This window comes from Anabrus simplex, chromosome 14 (genome assembly GCF_040414725.1).
Source record: "Anabrus simplex isolate iqAnaSimp1 chromosome 14, ASM4041472v1, whole genome shotgun sequence".
NCBI classification, from domain to species: domain Eukaryota; kingdom Metazoa; phylum Arthropoda; class Insecta; order Orthoptera; family Tettigoniidae; genus Anabrus; species Anabrus simplex.
The window spans coordinates 24,803,869-24,819,830 of record NC_090278.1 but is presented as its reverse complement, the minus strand read 5'-3'; the positions used below and the strand labels follow the sequence as shown (position 1 = coordinate 24,819,830).

Below are 15,962 nucleotides of genomic sequence, written 5' to 3'. Positions count from 1 at the left end.
GAATGAGGAGTTTAAGAAATATGGTTTAAACATCAGCAAGACGAAGACGGTGGTGATGAAAGTGTATGGGGAAGGAGCAGAACCAATAGTCATGTTAAATGAAGCTCAACTGGACAGCGTTCCAGTTTTCAAATACTTGGGTAGCGTTATATCAAATGACAACCTAGCAAAACATGAGGTGAACAATCGAATCAATAAGGCAACACAATTCTACCACCAGGTAAGACACCTGCTGTGGGATGAGCAAATACCCATGAAAACAAAAATGGCATTGTACAAGTCCTATTATACACCAATTCTTACATACAGTCTCGAAACCACAACACTGACCAATAGAGATAATTCCAAACTTCAGGCAGCTGAAATGAAATTCCTACGCACTATGATCCAGAAAACAAGGAAAGACAAGATTAGGAATGAGAAAATTAGAGAAGAAGTAGGAATAGACAATTCTCTCCTAAATAAGATTCAGATATCAAGACTGAAGTGGTTTGGTCACATGAAGAGGATGCCAGTAAACAGAACTGCAAGGAAGGAATTTGACAGAAAGGTAGAAGGAAGACGACCCGTGGGAAGGCCACGAAGGAAACGGATAGATTTAGTTAAGAGCGATGTAATGCTGAGAGGTCATGATTGGGACAAGTTGGAGGAAGAATGGTACAAGGACAGGATGAGATGGAGGAGGCTCATATACCACACCCGGGAAACTGGAGATGGTTTAGGATGATGATGATGATTATGAGGTTATAAAAGTAAATGTACTTGAGGGGATTGGCAGGTGGGTACCCGGCTGTCGCAGTGAACACATCTCTCCTCTACAAGGTACTCCACATAATATTTATAACATTTCAAATCCCTTATGATGCTATAAAACTTATGCTGCACATACTGAACTTCTACCCATCGAGCTTTCACTTAATATCTGAATAAATTCTATTCTACCATCGACAACAGTTACCTGACTCCTGACAGCTTCCTCCACCTGTAAGGCTGTCTCCAGATTCTGAGGGTAAGGCATGCCATGGGTGATAATAGTGGACTCCAGCGCTACCACAGGCTGGCCACTTTCCATGGCCTGCTTCACAACAGGGGAGATGTCCACACAGCTGTTGCTATGAAAATATCTCCTGAATGCCCTGGATACATGTTGGTGAAATATCTGCCCTAGTTTCTGTTGCATCTCGTCACAGGTCTTCAAAAATAATTCCTGAAAACATACACAAGTGGAATGCATTGTGAACAAGCAGGTGGAGTACAAGAATACAAAGCGTCAAAAAAAAAAAAAAAAAAAACGGGAGAAATAGTTATTCAATGTCCTTACATCAGAGGTTGGCAAATGATGAAGTATAGCAGCAGTAATGAACAAAGTATAGTAGTGTTAGGTATATCTGAAGTTTTAAAGTAATTTACATATTATTGTAATGGTACAAATGGTCCCTGTATAATACCAGACATCACTGACAGTGGCTGCTAATTGCAGAAGCCCTGTGGAAGAAGAATTACTCCATGTATAAAGAGGTACCAGTACCTCTGATAATGGCAGCAGTCTGAAAACAGATGTGATAACCTTCTGAGACACCAATCAATCACTACTGATCTGCCCTGAGGGCAGTCACCCACGTGGCAGATTCACTATATGATTTTTACTTGTTCCCTTCTTAAATAATTGTAAAGAATTTGGAAATTTATTCAACATCTCTCTTGGTAAATTATTCCAGTCCCTAAGTCTTCTTCCTATAAACAAATATTTGCCCCAATAAGTTCTCTTAAATTCCAACTTTATCTTCATATTTCCTACTTTTGAAAACACCACTCAAATGTGTTCATCTACTAATGTTATTCCAGGCCATCTCTCCAATGACAGCTCATTACATACCATTTAGTCAAGCAACCCGTGTCCTTTCTCCCAAGTCTTTCGTTTCCTTTTATTTTTTCTTTGTTTTCCATCGCACCGACACAGATATGTCTTACGGCGACGATGGGATAGGAAAGGCCTAGGAATTGGAAGGAAGCGGCCATGGCCTTAATTAAGGTACAGCCCCAGCATTTGCCTGGTGTGAAAATGGGAAACCACGGAAAACCATCTTCAGGGCTGCCGACAGTGGGGCTCGAATCCTTTATCTCCCGATTACTGGATACTGGCCGCACTCAAGCGACTGCAGCTATCGAACTCGGTCCCAAGTCTTTTCAGCCTAAACTTTGCAACATTTTCATAATGCCACTCTTTTGTCGGAAATCACCCAGAACAAATAGAGCTGCTTTTCTTTGGATTTTTTCAGTTCTCAAATCAACTAATCCTGGTGCATATCCCATACATTGGAACCATACTCTAGGTAGGGTCTTACCAGAGACATATGCCCTCTCTTTTGTAACATTACTACAACCCCTAAATACCCTCATAACTATGTTTGGAGATCTGTACACTTTATTCACAATCCCTTTTATGTGACTGCCCCAACAAATATATTTCCTTATACAGGGAGTATAATTTAAGACTTCGCACACAGGCTGCAGGAATTTCCAAGCCATACGGCTTGTGTCAATCTTAGCGTGACAAGAAGTATTAGAAAACTGACGCAGCACTCTGCTAATAACTATAGCACTTTTAAGGTGTGTTGTAAGGTTATTATCCCGATGGTTAAGTGCACGATAACACAAAGAATATTTTTGGTCGAGCGTTATTTGCACAAGAAGAAGAAATTAGTATATATATATATCGTATGGCTTTACAAGAACTCAAAATATCTAATAACAAATGGGAATGTCCAAATTTGACAACCAGTCCAGAGCACTCGGAGTCAATTGGTGTAGAAGCCTCAGATCACCGTTAAATCCTTGAAGTGGGCACTCCTTTGTCTGCTCCTCCACTCCGCAGTCAGCAGATGAATGGAAAACCCATTGTTTCAACATGTATCCACATCTTCCTTAACCCATTCTAATTCGGTTCAGCTTCGACCAGGTTTGACGCGGTAGTTGGAATCCTTCAACCTCCTTTGTTGGATCTTGAACCAAGTGAGCGTTGTTGGGTGGATGTTTATGCCAACGTTGTCGCCACTTGGAGGTCATGTCAAAAGAATTGATACTTTTAAAATCAGTCAAGGGTGGTTTGCGTGATTTCAGACGAGTATTTGGTGGGTGTTGTAGGGCATCATACAAGGTATAGTTCTTGTGAGAAGAGATCTTCTTGAGCAAGTTTACCTTAGCTGCTTTCCTCCTTAGTTCTTGCGGGGCAATATTAGCTAAGACAGGTGACCACTGAATGGGAGTAGATCTGGCAGTACCAGTGATAACTCTCATGGCTTCATTAAGCTGGACATCAATCTTTGTTGTGTGAATGCTGTTTTGCCACACAGGAGCACAGTATTCACCAGCAGAATACACAAGAGCAAGTGCAGCAGAATGTAGGGTATTGGTGTCCGCATCCCAGCTACTTCCAGCAATCTTGCGGAGTAGATTCACTCTGGAGTCAAGTTTCTTAGATAAAGTGATGCACTGTTGTTTGAATGTCAAGGACCGATCCAGAGTGATTCCTAGAAATTTTGGGTTGTAGTTATGCGGTACTTCAGTTCCGTCGAAAGTCACATGTAGCTTTCTATGGGCTTCCTTATTATTTAGATGGAATGCAGTAACATGAGTTTTATTTGGGTTAGGTTGAAATCTCCATTTATGAAAGTAGTCACTCATTTTCGTCAGATCACTTGTCAGTACATTCTCACAGTGTATAAGATCTTTACTCTGGAAGACTAACACAAGGTTGTCTGCATACTGGATTAAACCACTTAAAAGGTGCCTTCGAAAATTCCGCAGGCAGTTTCTCGTTTCCACAGTACCATCAAAACATTACGTGCAACAATTCGTTCACAAGTGGCGTAGTACTTGTTCCGTAACTAATAAGAAAAAACCAACAAAGGAGAAGAGCTTTCACACAAGAGACATTAGACAGGCAAGACTGCAAATCAGACCAATAAGTCACTTTGGAGAGTAGCTCAGGAAACTGGTATTTCACATTCATCAACACATATTGTAACAAAATTACTACACTTACAATCCTACTGGACTCATTCAATGGTAATTTCAGTTTCATTTAGTAGTTTATTTGTCCTTAACATGTATATAGCTGGTGATTTCAGTTTTATTTAGTAGTTTATTTGTTCTGAACATGTATATAGCTGGTGATTTCAGTTTCATTTAGTAGTTTATTTGTTCTGAACATGTATATAGCTGGTGATTTCAGTTTCATTTAGTAGTTTATTTGTCCTGAACATGTATATAGCTGGTGATTTCAGTTTTATTTAGTAGTTTATTTGTCCTGAGCATGTATATAGGTGGTGATTTCAGTTTTATTTAGTGGCTTCCTAGATTTAGGCCCTTTGCCACATCACAATAGGCTAACATAGGCAAAATATCGATTCTGTCGTATAAGGACGACACAAGAGCTTATTTGAAGCCTTGCGATGTGAGGAACAAACCTCGGTATGTCCCTATGGGACCTGAAAACCACATTTTAAGGCCCTAAAACCAACCATTCAAGATATTGGCACCTCAGTACCCCGACTCTAGGAATTGACTAAATAAGTGACCGTTAAATCAAGGATTCTAGATTATCGAAAAAGACCAATATTAGTGTCTATCCACAGTCTTCAGGGTCGCCGAGATGAACTGTGACAAAATTATAGATGTAGTAATAATAATAATAATCTGAACTTATATATGTAAAATAACATGTCCTGACTGACTGACTGATTCACCATCGCCGAGCTAAAACTAAAACACTGAATATGTTTCAGACATGAAAATTGGTATTTGAAATCTCCTTTAAAAATAAACACATATTCTTTGTTTTAGAAAAATTCATTAATGGGGTGAACAGGAGTGACAAAGGGGGTGAATTAAAAATATATATGTCTACAGCATGATGAATAGAATAACAAGTATGATGACTCGGCTGTTATAGCATGGTAGTTTGTGGACCCGCCACTGCAAGCACTGCAAGTGACGGTGTTCAACACGTGCTCCAGTAGTGCTGGGAAGTCATGTGTAGGAAAGCGCAGGAGAAGTTATTGTGCGAGATATTTCAAGTCAATAAGTTGAATTTTCTTTGCTTTCAGCTCCTAACCTCAGTTCATTGTGTGTTGTGCACATAAAGCACGTGTTATGTGGCTTGATTAAATTAATAGTTCAACATGCCGTACTGTTTTGTGCCTGGCTGTAAGTCAGGCTATGGTAGAGTAGTTGAGTAGTTAATGGTATTAAGATTCTTTTCACCACCGAAGGATATAAATAAATTTGAAAAATGGGCCAGAGCTATTCCACGAAAGGATACTGTGTTAACGCGTAATAGTAGAATTTGTCAAGTTCATTTCTCTGATGATTTGATAGTAAAATTAGATAATTTTATAGTGAATGGTGAAAAAGTGGTTATGTCTAGTGTGAGATGGAAATTACATCCAGGAGAAGTGTCTCACATTTTCCCTAATTTGCCGAAATACCTTTCAAGTGAGATTAAGTCCCGTGAAACTCCCAACAGGAAAAGAGAATCTACACACCACTAGGAAAAGAAGAAAGACGACTGAAGACAGGACTGCATCAGCAAATGGAGAATTAAAAGGTCGGTCTAATGTTGATCAAAATTTGGATTATTATTCTAGTGTGCTTTCTGATGCCAAAAGGACCTTTTCATCACCATTCATTTTAGATTCTAATCGATACATTTTGAAGTTTTAATTTTAATTTTGTTGCACCTCGCACCATTAGGGGTCGATGACCTAGCTGTTAGGCCATTTTAAACAACAATCATCATCTTTCTAATACCTATATCAGTGTTTGAAGTGAGTAAATTTCTTTTTGTAAGAAAGCTCTTCCTTGCTCGTGCTAGTCTGCATGTTATTTAGTCCTTACTTCTGCCATCATTAGTTATTATTTTACTACTGTACCCAAGTAACAATATTCATCTACTTCCTTTAAGGCTTCATTTCCTCCAAATATTATCTACATCACCTGACTAGGTATACTGCACTCCATTACTTTTGTTTTGGACTTTTTTAAAATCTTGTACTCCTTACCCAAGACTCCATCCATACCATTCAGCAATTTCTCCAGACCTTGGCTGGGTACGTTGTTAATCACTCTTCTAAATTTATTAAGTGTTCGCCCTGTGCCCATTCTTTACGTGACAATAATCAAAGTACATTTTCAGTTCTCTCCAAAATAACAGACTACGGATCAAGCAATAATGAAGTGTTTTTAACACGCCCTTCGAAAAGTATATGTGACAGCTGATCGGTACTGTGGACCTGTCACACTCTAGCACTGCCTGGCGGGGCGCGCTTGAACTCAATGAGTCATCACACTTGGTTCTTCTATTCGTCATGTCTACAGTATAATTATCTCAGAAACATAAATTATTACACACGTGAAAATTGGTATTTGGAATCTCCTATAAAAGAAACACAGATAATTTATTTTTGGGAAATTCACTTAAGGAGAACTGAAAAAGGGGGAGAATTTTTTAAATGAGAATATCTGCAGAATATCTCATAAACTTAACATGTTACAGATTTGAAAATTGGTATTTTTATCTCTTTTGAAAATAAAGTAACATGTATTTTCTTTTTCAAAAAACACTTAGGAAGGGAGTAAAAAGGACTGAAAAGGGGATTGAATTCTTTTTATTAGGATAGTGATATCTCTAAAACTGAACATGTTACAGACATGAAAATTGTTATTTTGAATCTCCTTTAAAAAAAAGCACATGCGTACGTCTTTGTTTTCAGAAAATCCACTTAACAGCGGGTTGAAGGAATTGAGAAATTAGTTGAATTCTTTGTTTGAGGATACTTGTATCTCAAAAACTGAAGATGTTACAGACATGAAAATTGTTATTTTGAATCTCCTTTAGAAATAAAGAAACATGTATTTCTTTATTTTCGGAAAATCTATTTAAGGGGAAGAGGGGTGGAAAGAAGTGAAGAAGAAGTTTAATTTGTTTTATGAGGATACATATATCTCAAAAATGAAGATGTTACATATGTGAACTGTTTTTTGGCATCTCCTTTAAAAAATAAAGAAACAAGTTTTTTTTTGCTTTTGGAAAATCCATTTAAAGGGTGAAAAGAAATGAAAACGCAGGTGAATTTTTAAAATGAGTACCGGTATACTTACCATATATGTCAAAAATGTAACATGTTACAGACATGAAAATTGGTATTTGGAATCATCTTTAAAAATAATGGAACATGTATTTTTCTTTTGTTTTTGGAAATCCACTTAGGTGGGGTCAGGATGGGGGAAGGACAGATAAAGGGGTTGAATTATTGTTATGGGGATACTTATATCTCAAAAACTGAAGATGTTACAGACGTGGAAAGAGGTATTTGGAATATCTTTTAAAAATAAAAAATATGTCTTTTTGTTTGTTTTGACTTGAGGGAAGACTGTTTCTCACATGTACAATTCCATGTTGCATGGTCATCTTAGCCCCTAAATGCAGTATCACAAATGTGATTTACAAAGAGTTTCTGGAATAAATGAAACTCAATTTTTCGGTCAGCATTTATTCTTTAGGGATTTTCAGATAATGCCTTAGTACAGTACCGAGGAACGATTACTTTTAACAAATTACAAAATCCACGCGAGCGAAGCCGTGGGTAACTGCTAGTATACAATAAAATAACACTCCCTACACATATTTACACATACAAGAAATTCTGAATGTGCTGGCTGCACCGACTACACCATTGTCTTTTGTCACGTGACTGTCTGTCACCGCTCCGTCTCACAGGCTCCCTGTCATTAAAGGTGGCTGCAGGAAGTAGCAGGAAGTAGAGTGGACAGTGATACTAAAAACATGCACTGTCCTAATCTGACCTCTAGTGAGGGCTTGCTAAAACTGAAGTAAAAGCAAAGACGCAAAGTTAAGTCTGATGATCAAACAACGCCCATGGGCGACCTGCGTATCTCGATGAGGGAGGATGATAATGTGGTAGGAAGAGGGTGAAACCCAGTGTTGGCACATAGACTACTCATGTCAAATAACACCAAGGGGTCTGCTCAAAGCTTTACAACCCCATCCAACGGACGAATCACTATCAACATCAGATGCCCTCACTCCGTATGAACACTGAGGAGAAGTTCAGAATTGAATTCAGGCTTTTGGCGTGTAATTTAGAGAGTAGAAATTTTGTACCACCAACTCCCCTATCCGGCCAGCCAACATTCTTATGGTGAAACTTTTTCGACCAACAGGACTCGAATCAGCTAACCACTGTGTCAGATCATATAGACTTGACACTTTAACAATCATGGCCACCGAGTGGGCAAGACACAAAGGTCAAACATGCTGAAAACAAAATGACTAGTCAATTGAAGACAGAATTGTATGAAGATGTGGAGATTGCCCTTGCCCTTGTGTTTTCATGTTTGTTCTCAACTCCTCTATCTATTGCTCCTTTCCTCATAGACCTGTATTTATCCTATTATATGTTCCTCTCTCTCTTTACGTGAGTTGATAAACGTACATCATTAGACTGTTAGCCTAAAATGTCTACTTCCTGCAAAGCCAACAGCTTAGGGTTTACTGCTACTGTACAAAACATTAAATATAAGTATGCACTACAGCAAATCATGGAAGAATATTTTGTGGCATTTGCTGTAGAAAAAACTCTTTCACTGTACTGTAACCTATATGACATCTAACTTTTGTACACCAGGTTGGTAAGAAAGGTTTTATACCATCCAGGAAAGACACCAATATCTCTTAAAATTCAACTGTATTTTCTCCTTCCGAAAATTCGAGATTTACTGAATGATTAAGCGAGTGGGGCCCGGAAGACTAACATACGAGGCAGGTTAGGTATGAACAAACCGAAAATCTGAAATCATATAACAACCGAGGGAAGGAAAATCGAAACTCTTAATGACAGATTATACCATTTCAGAGCCTCTAGTCGCACATAACTTATAGCAGAAATTAACAATATTCTGACTATAACCAGGGAGAAATGACTTACCGGCTCACGAACGCGATAGGAAAAATAAACGACGAATATCCACGGCGACGACGCGTATATCTGAAAAGATTATATCGAAATTCCCTTCTCAGTGTAAAACGTGTAAGAGGTACTGGACACCACTTCAAAGCCCGTTCTAAACAGACCGAAACCGACCACGTGGAAATCTTAGGTTAGGTTTGAAGAAAGCTGTCAACGGCTGTCAGATATTTTCATGGCTGCCAACCACTTAAATTCCGTTGTCCTTCAATCAGAGTCTTCACTTCATTTGCTGCACACAACGAAATACCTCGATACCCACATTCGTTACTTATTCTTTATAAGATTGCGCTACTGAAAGATAAACAGGAAGCTACTATTCGATAACAAATTGGAATTTCACAAACAATTCAACCTCATACAAAATAATATACGGCTATCATGCATTCACTTGACAATGTATGAAATGGGAAATTTGTCAAGTTTTAATTCATCGTCTGTTAATTTTGTTGCTTAGCAACGGGTACACAAACTTGTTTTTGTAATATTTTCTTTATATTAAGATTCGAATTGATGTAAAGAACTATTATCTATGAAAGTTAAAAGGAATGGAAGGCTTGCCCCTTGTCCCAGGCTATTCTTTTCGGGATCCGACTGTAAGTTGATTAATAAATTTCCCTTGTAACTTACCTTCCTTTCATTTTTATACCCATTTCTCTTGCAGGTAACCGTATTCTATCAGATTTGTTGTCGGTCTTAAAAATGGAAACTCACGAAACCCGTTATTTCCGTATTTTGCATAGAGTTTTAAAAGCATTGTGATGAGTTATTCAAATCTAAATTCATTTTTGTTAAACTGAATAGTATCCTCAGTATAATATCAAGTTGTTGTTTGAGTCATCAGTACACTGTCTGGTTTGATGCAATTTCCTTGCCACCCTATATTGTGCTAACTTTTTCATTTCAACATAACTAATGCATCCTACATCTGCTTGTCATAGGTATTCATACCTTGATCTACCTCTACCGTTCTTGCCTCCTACACTTCCCTCAAAAACTAACTGATCAAGTCCTGGGTGTCTTAAGATGTGTCCTATCATTCTATCTCTTCTTCTTATCAAATTTAGCCAAATCGATCTCCTCTCACGAATTCAATTCAGTATCTCTTCATTAGGCTAGTGATTCAATCCATCCATCTCCCCTTCAGCATTCTTCTGTAACACCACATTTCAAAAGCTTCTATTCTCTTTCTTTCTGAACTAGTTATCGTCCATGTTTCACTTTCATGCAATGCCACGCTCCATACGAAAGTCTTCAGAAATATCTTTCTTATTCCTATATCAATGTTTGACGTGAGCAAATTTCTTTTCTTAAGAAAGCTCTTCCTTGGTTGTGCTAGTCTCCATATTAATGCCATTCGTATTTCTGCCGTTGTTAGTTATTTTACTACCCAAATAACAATATTCATGTGCCTCCTTTAAGGCTTCATTTCCTAATCTAGTATTACCTGCATCACTTACCTTCGTTCAGCTGAATTCCATTACTTTTATTTTGGACTTATTTATTTTCATCTTGTACTCCTTACCCAAGTCTCCATCCATACCATTCAGCAACTTCTCAAGATCTTCTTCAGTCTCAACAAAACAACAATATCATGGCAAATCTCAGGGTTTTGATTTTCTCTCCTTGGACTGTGATTCCCTTTCCAAATTACTCTTTGATTTCCTTTACAGCCTGTTCTAAGTAAATATTGAAAAGGAGTAGGGACAAACTGCAGCCTTCCCTCACTCCTTTCTAGATTGCTTCTTTTTCATAGCCCTCGATTATTATCACCGCAGACTGATTTTTATACAGATTGCAGATAATTCTTCGTTCACAGTATCTGATCCCAATCGCCTTCAGAATCTCAAATAGGTTGGTCAAATCAACATTATCGAATACCTTTTCTACATGTATGAATGATCCTCTAAGACCAGACATAAAGTCAGGATTGCTACACGTATTCCTACATTTCTTCTGAAGCCAAATAGATCTTTTCCCAACTCAGATTCAACTTCTCTTTCCATTCTTCTGTAAAAATTTTGCAGGCATGAGATACTAAACTAATGGTGCAGTAGTTTTTATACTTATCAGCACTGGCTTTCTTGGGAATAGGTATAACAACATTCTTGTGAAAATTGGAGGGCAATTCTCCTGTCTCATACATCTTACACACTACATGGAATAACCTTGCCATGCTTGTTTCTCCTAACGCAGTTAGGAATTCAGAGGGAACGTCATCAATTCCAGGTGCCTTGTTCCTATTTAGGTCTCTCACAGCTTTGTCGAACTCTGACCTGCCAGGCTGAATGGCTCAGACAGTTGAGGCACTGGCCTTCATATCCCAACTTGGCAAATTCGATCCTGGCTCAGTCCGGTGGTATTTGAAGGTGCTCAAATATGACAGCCTCGTGTCGGTAGATATACAGACACATAAAAGAACTGTGAGACAAAATTCTAGCACCTCGGTGTCTCCAAAAACCATAAAAGTAGTTAGTGGGACGTAAAGCAAAATAACATATATGAACTCTGACCTCAAAATTGGGTCTCCCATTTCATCAGCATCAACAGCCTCTTGTCCCAGAAGCAAATCATCTACATCTTTACCTTGATACAACTGTTGGATATGTTCCTGCCATTTTTCTTCTTTGTCTTCTTTCCTTAGAAGTGGTTTTCCATCTGAACTCTTAATATTCATGCACCTAGATTTCCTTTCTCAAAAGCTTTCCTTGATTTTCCTGTATGCAGCATCTACCTTTCCTACAACCATACAACCTTCAACAACCTTACATTTCTCCTTCAACCATTCTTCCTTAGCTATTTTGCACTTTCATTCCACTTCATTCTTTAACTGCCTGTATTTTTTTCTGCCCTCTTCATTTCTTGTATTCTTGTATTTTCATCATTCATCAATCAGACCTAGTATCTCCTGAGTTATCCATTGATTCTTAGTTGATCTTTCCTTCCTTCCCAACATTTATTCAGCAACCTTACTGACCTCATTTTTCATGACTGTCTATTCTTCCTCTATTGTGTTTCCTTCAGCCTCTTCATTTAGTCCTTGTGCAATTTGTTCCTTGAAATGATCCCTCACACACTTTTATTTTCAACTTGTCTAGATCCCATTTCCTTGCATTTCTTCCTTTCTTCAATTTCATCAACTTCAGACGGCATTTCATGACCAACAAGTTGTGGTCAGAATTTGTCTTTCTTTGACCGATATCTTCATTTTTTCGAAGTGTCGGGTCCCTTCCACTTTTCCCTCTGATTAGTGTTATATAGAGGATGGTTGCCTAGTTATACTTCCTCTTAAAACAATAATCACCACCACCACTCAGAGTCTATGTCTGCTCCTGGAAAAGTTTTGCAATCCAGCACCTGGTTTCTGAATCTCTGCCTAATCATAACGAAGTCTATTTGATACCTTGCAGTGTCTCCAGGTCTCGTCCACATATACAGCCATTGTTTGTGGCCAAAGAGGATGTCAAAGAGAATGTTCATGTTAGCTTATCAGTAACGATGGTTATATTCTCTTTTACGTGGAAAAATCACAAGATTCTTCTTAGCGATGAAAGCAATAACATGGATTCTTCGAACTGTGGGAAATCATCCTCTTCTTCCTACAATTTGTGTTTAAAGTTTCATAATATACGTTTCTTGCCTGCTGACCATCAGATGGTCATTAGTACTCTTCATGTCTATACAGTCAGTAATAGTTTTGTTAGTACAACTTGAATACAAGTTGGCTGTTTTGTGAAATAAATATACATTTTCACATATTTTTAGTAGGAATCTGATAAAGTATGATATCTATTTTTAATACATGAACTCAAATATTACATATGACATTCAGAAAATATGTAATATAGGTAATGTTTCTACCAAAAATGTGCAAACAAATATATATTTCACAAAACAGCCAACTTTATCCACATTCCAGTTGTACGAACAAAACTGTTGCTGACTATATAGAGAAACACTTCCCCCTTAAGGATGTTGCCCATGACTAAATAAATGATGTCCAGTATTGATAGTGACCCTTTCAAGGCTCTGAGGACCACATTCTTTGACAATGATTCTGGTAGATTGAATCTTGAGCAGAATTCGTCAAACAGCTTAGAAATTGTTCCTCTTGCACCTATCATGAGGGTTGTCACATCAATGTTATATAGTCCATATTCACATCGAGAGAAGGGGATAGTTGGCACATAAGTGCTCTCCTTTCCCTCGTGCACTTCACTGGCCTGGTTAACGTGCAATTCAGACCGAACTGTAGGATCAAAAATATAACCATTAATGTCATTTTTGAAGGCTATTGTACCAGTCCTACAGGTACTGCCATTCTCCAACAACCCATGGACTTCTTCGTGCACTGTGTAACAAGAGTCTCTCAATGACTGAGTGATGGAGCTTTGTATTGCGTGGTGTCTATTAAATTACAGGGTTTCCCTGTAGAGACATTATCCCAGGAGATGAGAAAAGGTTTCTATCTCGTTGTGGCAATGCCAACAATGGTTATTGTCCTGGGACCTACCTGGCATGGCTGAAACGGCTCTGACATTAGTGGTCATCTTTCCATGCCATTCACTGCAAGATGGACCATCATGGAGTGCTATCTAACTCTTCGCCGAGTGGTTTTCTTTAAATAACATCTTTCCCTTTTAAGGAAGCTGACACCATTTTTGGAATTCCTGATCTCTCAGTAATCATCTAATTTTTTTAGAATCCAAATGACCATTCTGGGAATTTAATCAGCTGACACAAGGTGAAATGTGCAGGTTTTGCAGGCAGTTGTTACTACCCTCAGAGAAGTACCTACAACTTCCCGATATGTGAGAGTTTCCATTTATTTGCAGGGTGACAAGGGTGCTGATCTGTTGAAGGACAGCTTCCCACTGCGATCGGAAAAGTTTTATAGACCTTTGAAATTCCGGTGTGAGTATATCATACTGTCAGATGCGCTGGCAGGAAGCTGGAAGATTTCTTTCAGCGTGCATTTTGTCACTGTCTTTGAGAAATTTCAGAGGAATACAGTTCAGTGCAGCTGCTTGAAATGGATAAATTAATGCTGGGCACACGGAAGAATTTATGACGGTGAACTTTAGGTCTGCTCCCATAGATTATCAGATGCTCAAATTACTCTACAGTCTGTAGCCTATTTGAGAAGCATCTGGATACAGATTTTTTTCCCTAGTTCAGTTAAATAATTATATTATGCTTTCATACAGCAACCCACTGTGGGTGAATCTCCTGCCGCTGGGGGCAATACAATAATACAAATGGTATCCCTTGCCTGTCAAAAGAGGCGATTAAAAAGGGACCCCGTGAACTCCTAACTTGGGAGCATGGTTGGCGACTATGGGGCCCTTAGCAGAATCCTGGACTAGGGTCATCCGAAAATTTGTGTAACACGACAAAACGTGTGACGGGAGTGATGTCACATTAGTCGTTACTGTAGGTCTTGGTTGCCAAAAATGCTGCAGCTACAAGTTCCTTTGAAGTAGAGTTGTAAGTAAATTGTTCGCTATCAGTATCTGAATTTCATTTATTGAAAGACATATTCATGATCGTTAGCAAAGAAAAAAGTTTCCTTTGAATTGAACTTCTGCTGTCAGCTCACTTAAAATTAATACACTCAATTATCAGTGAAAAAGTGTACAAGATAATATTCTCGAAAATAATACTGAAATAATTCCTCATATAAAATATCGTGCAGCCTGTTTCAAAGTATTGGATCCCTTCCATTTTTTTCCTCTGATTAGTGTTATGTAGAGGATGGTCGCCTAGTTGTACTTGCTTTTAAAACAATAATCACCACCACCACTTAAACGTCGTACTAACACGTTGGAAGGTCTTCACTGATATAAGGATTGGAAAGGGCTAGGATGGTGAAGGAAGTGTCAGTGGCTTGTACAGCTCCAACATTTGCCTGGTGTGAAAAAGGGAAACCATGGAAAAACCGGCTTCAGGGCTGCCGATGGTGGGATTTCAAACCCACCATCTCTGGAATGCAAGCTCACAGCTACATGAATCCTAACCACGTGTCCAACTTTTTTTCCTTTTTCTTTTTTGCAAGTTGCTTTACGTCGCACCGACACAACGTGTCCAACTCATTCGGTAATCCAGTAATGAAAATGTCCCTCCAGCTTGACCCAGGTGGGTGCCGATGAGAGAGACCGCTGAAGCGATGGATGGACAACATCATAGAAGATACGCGTGCTGTGGACGTCAACCCTCAAGATGTCCTAGACAAGGCTGAATGTCGAAAATGTAGGCGAACAGTGAACCCCATTTGATGGGAAAAAGAGAGAGAGAGATCACCTACAACAATCATGTTCCTTTCTGTGTTGTTCTCCATAGCTGATTATCTTGTCAAATAATTCCACATCAGCATCAGCATCAGCATTGCCCCTTCCGAGTCTATAGGCCACAACAAGTTGTCTATTATCTTATACCTAGAATGTCATGTTTATCCTCCTTAACTTTTCATACATAAACAATTCTCCTTTCACCAGTACGAACACTCCCTCTCCCTTCGATTCTATCCTATATCTACAATAAGCACTCCAGTTCCAGGACAAAATTTCTGCATCTAACATAGTACTTTTCATCTGTGATTTAACTCCTATTACAATATGTGGCCCTCCTGGACACTGATAGTAAGAGTTGCCCCAGCACTATGCTTTCTGATAACTTGGCCTTCTTTTTTTCCTTTTTTTCTTTTTTTTGTTGAGGTGTCAGCTTTTGTGGTCATCCAAATGACTTCTTTTTCCTCCCATAATTTTCCTTCAACCTCAGGAAATCATTTACACAATAAGTGACCTGACAGTTCTTCTTATTTCCTTTATAGGGTGTAATCTGTCCTTTCTCGAAGTAGGATAATCATGACTTCCGACCAGTCTGACTTTGGTCTACCTTCACACACACACACATGAG

General features: G+C 38.6%; 1 protein-coding gene across 1 annotated transcript in view; it reads right to left on the bottom strand.

Moving 5' to 3' along the window:
- LOC136885391 (pseudouridine-5'-phosphate glycosidase) overlaps window positions 1-9,180 on the bottom strand; it is a 228,461-nt gene extending 219,281 nt beyond the window's left edge. The window contains exons 1-2 of the mRNA XM_067157904.2: window positions 9,009-9,180; window positions 959-1,207 (exon numbers count right to left, since the gene is read on the bottom strand). Of these exons, the coding sequence (XP_067014005.2) occupies window positions 959-1,180 (222 nt within the window). The 5' untranslated portion in view covers window positions 1,181-1,207; window positions 9,009-9,180. The remainder of the gene's footprint in view (window positions 1-958; window positions 1,208-9,008) is intronic.
- Window positions 9,181-15,962: the final 6,782 nt, after the last annotated feature.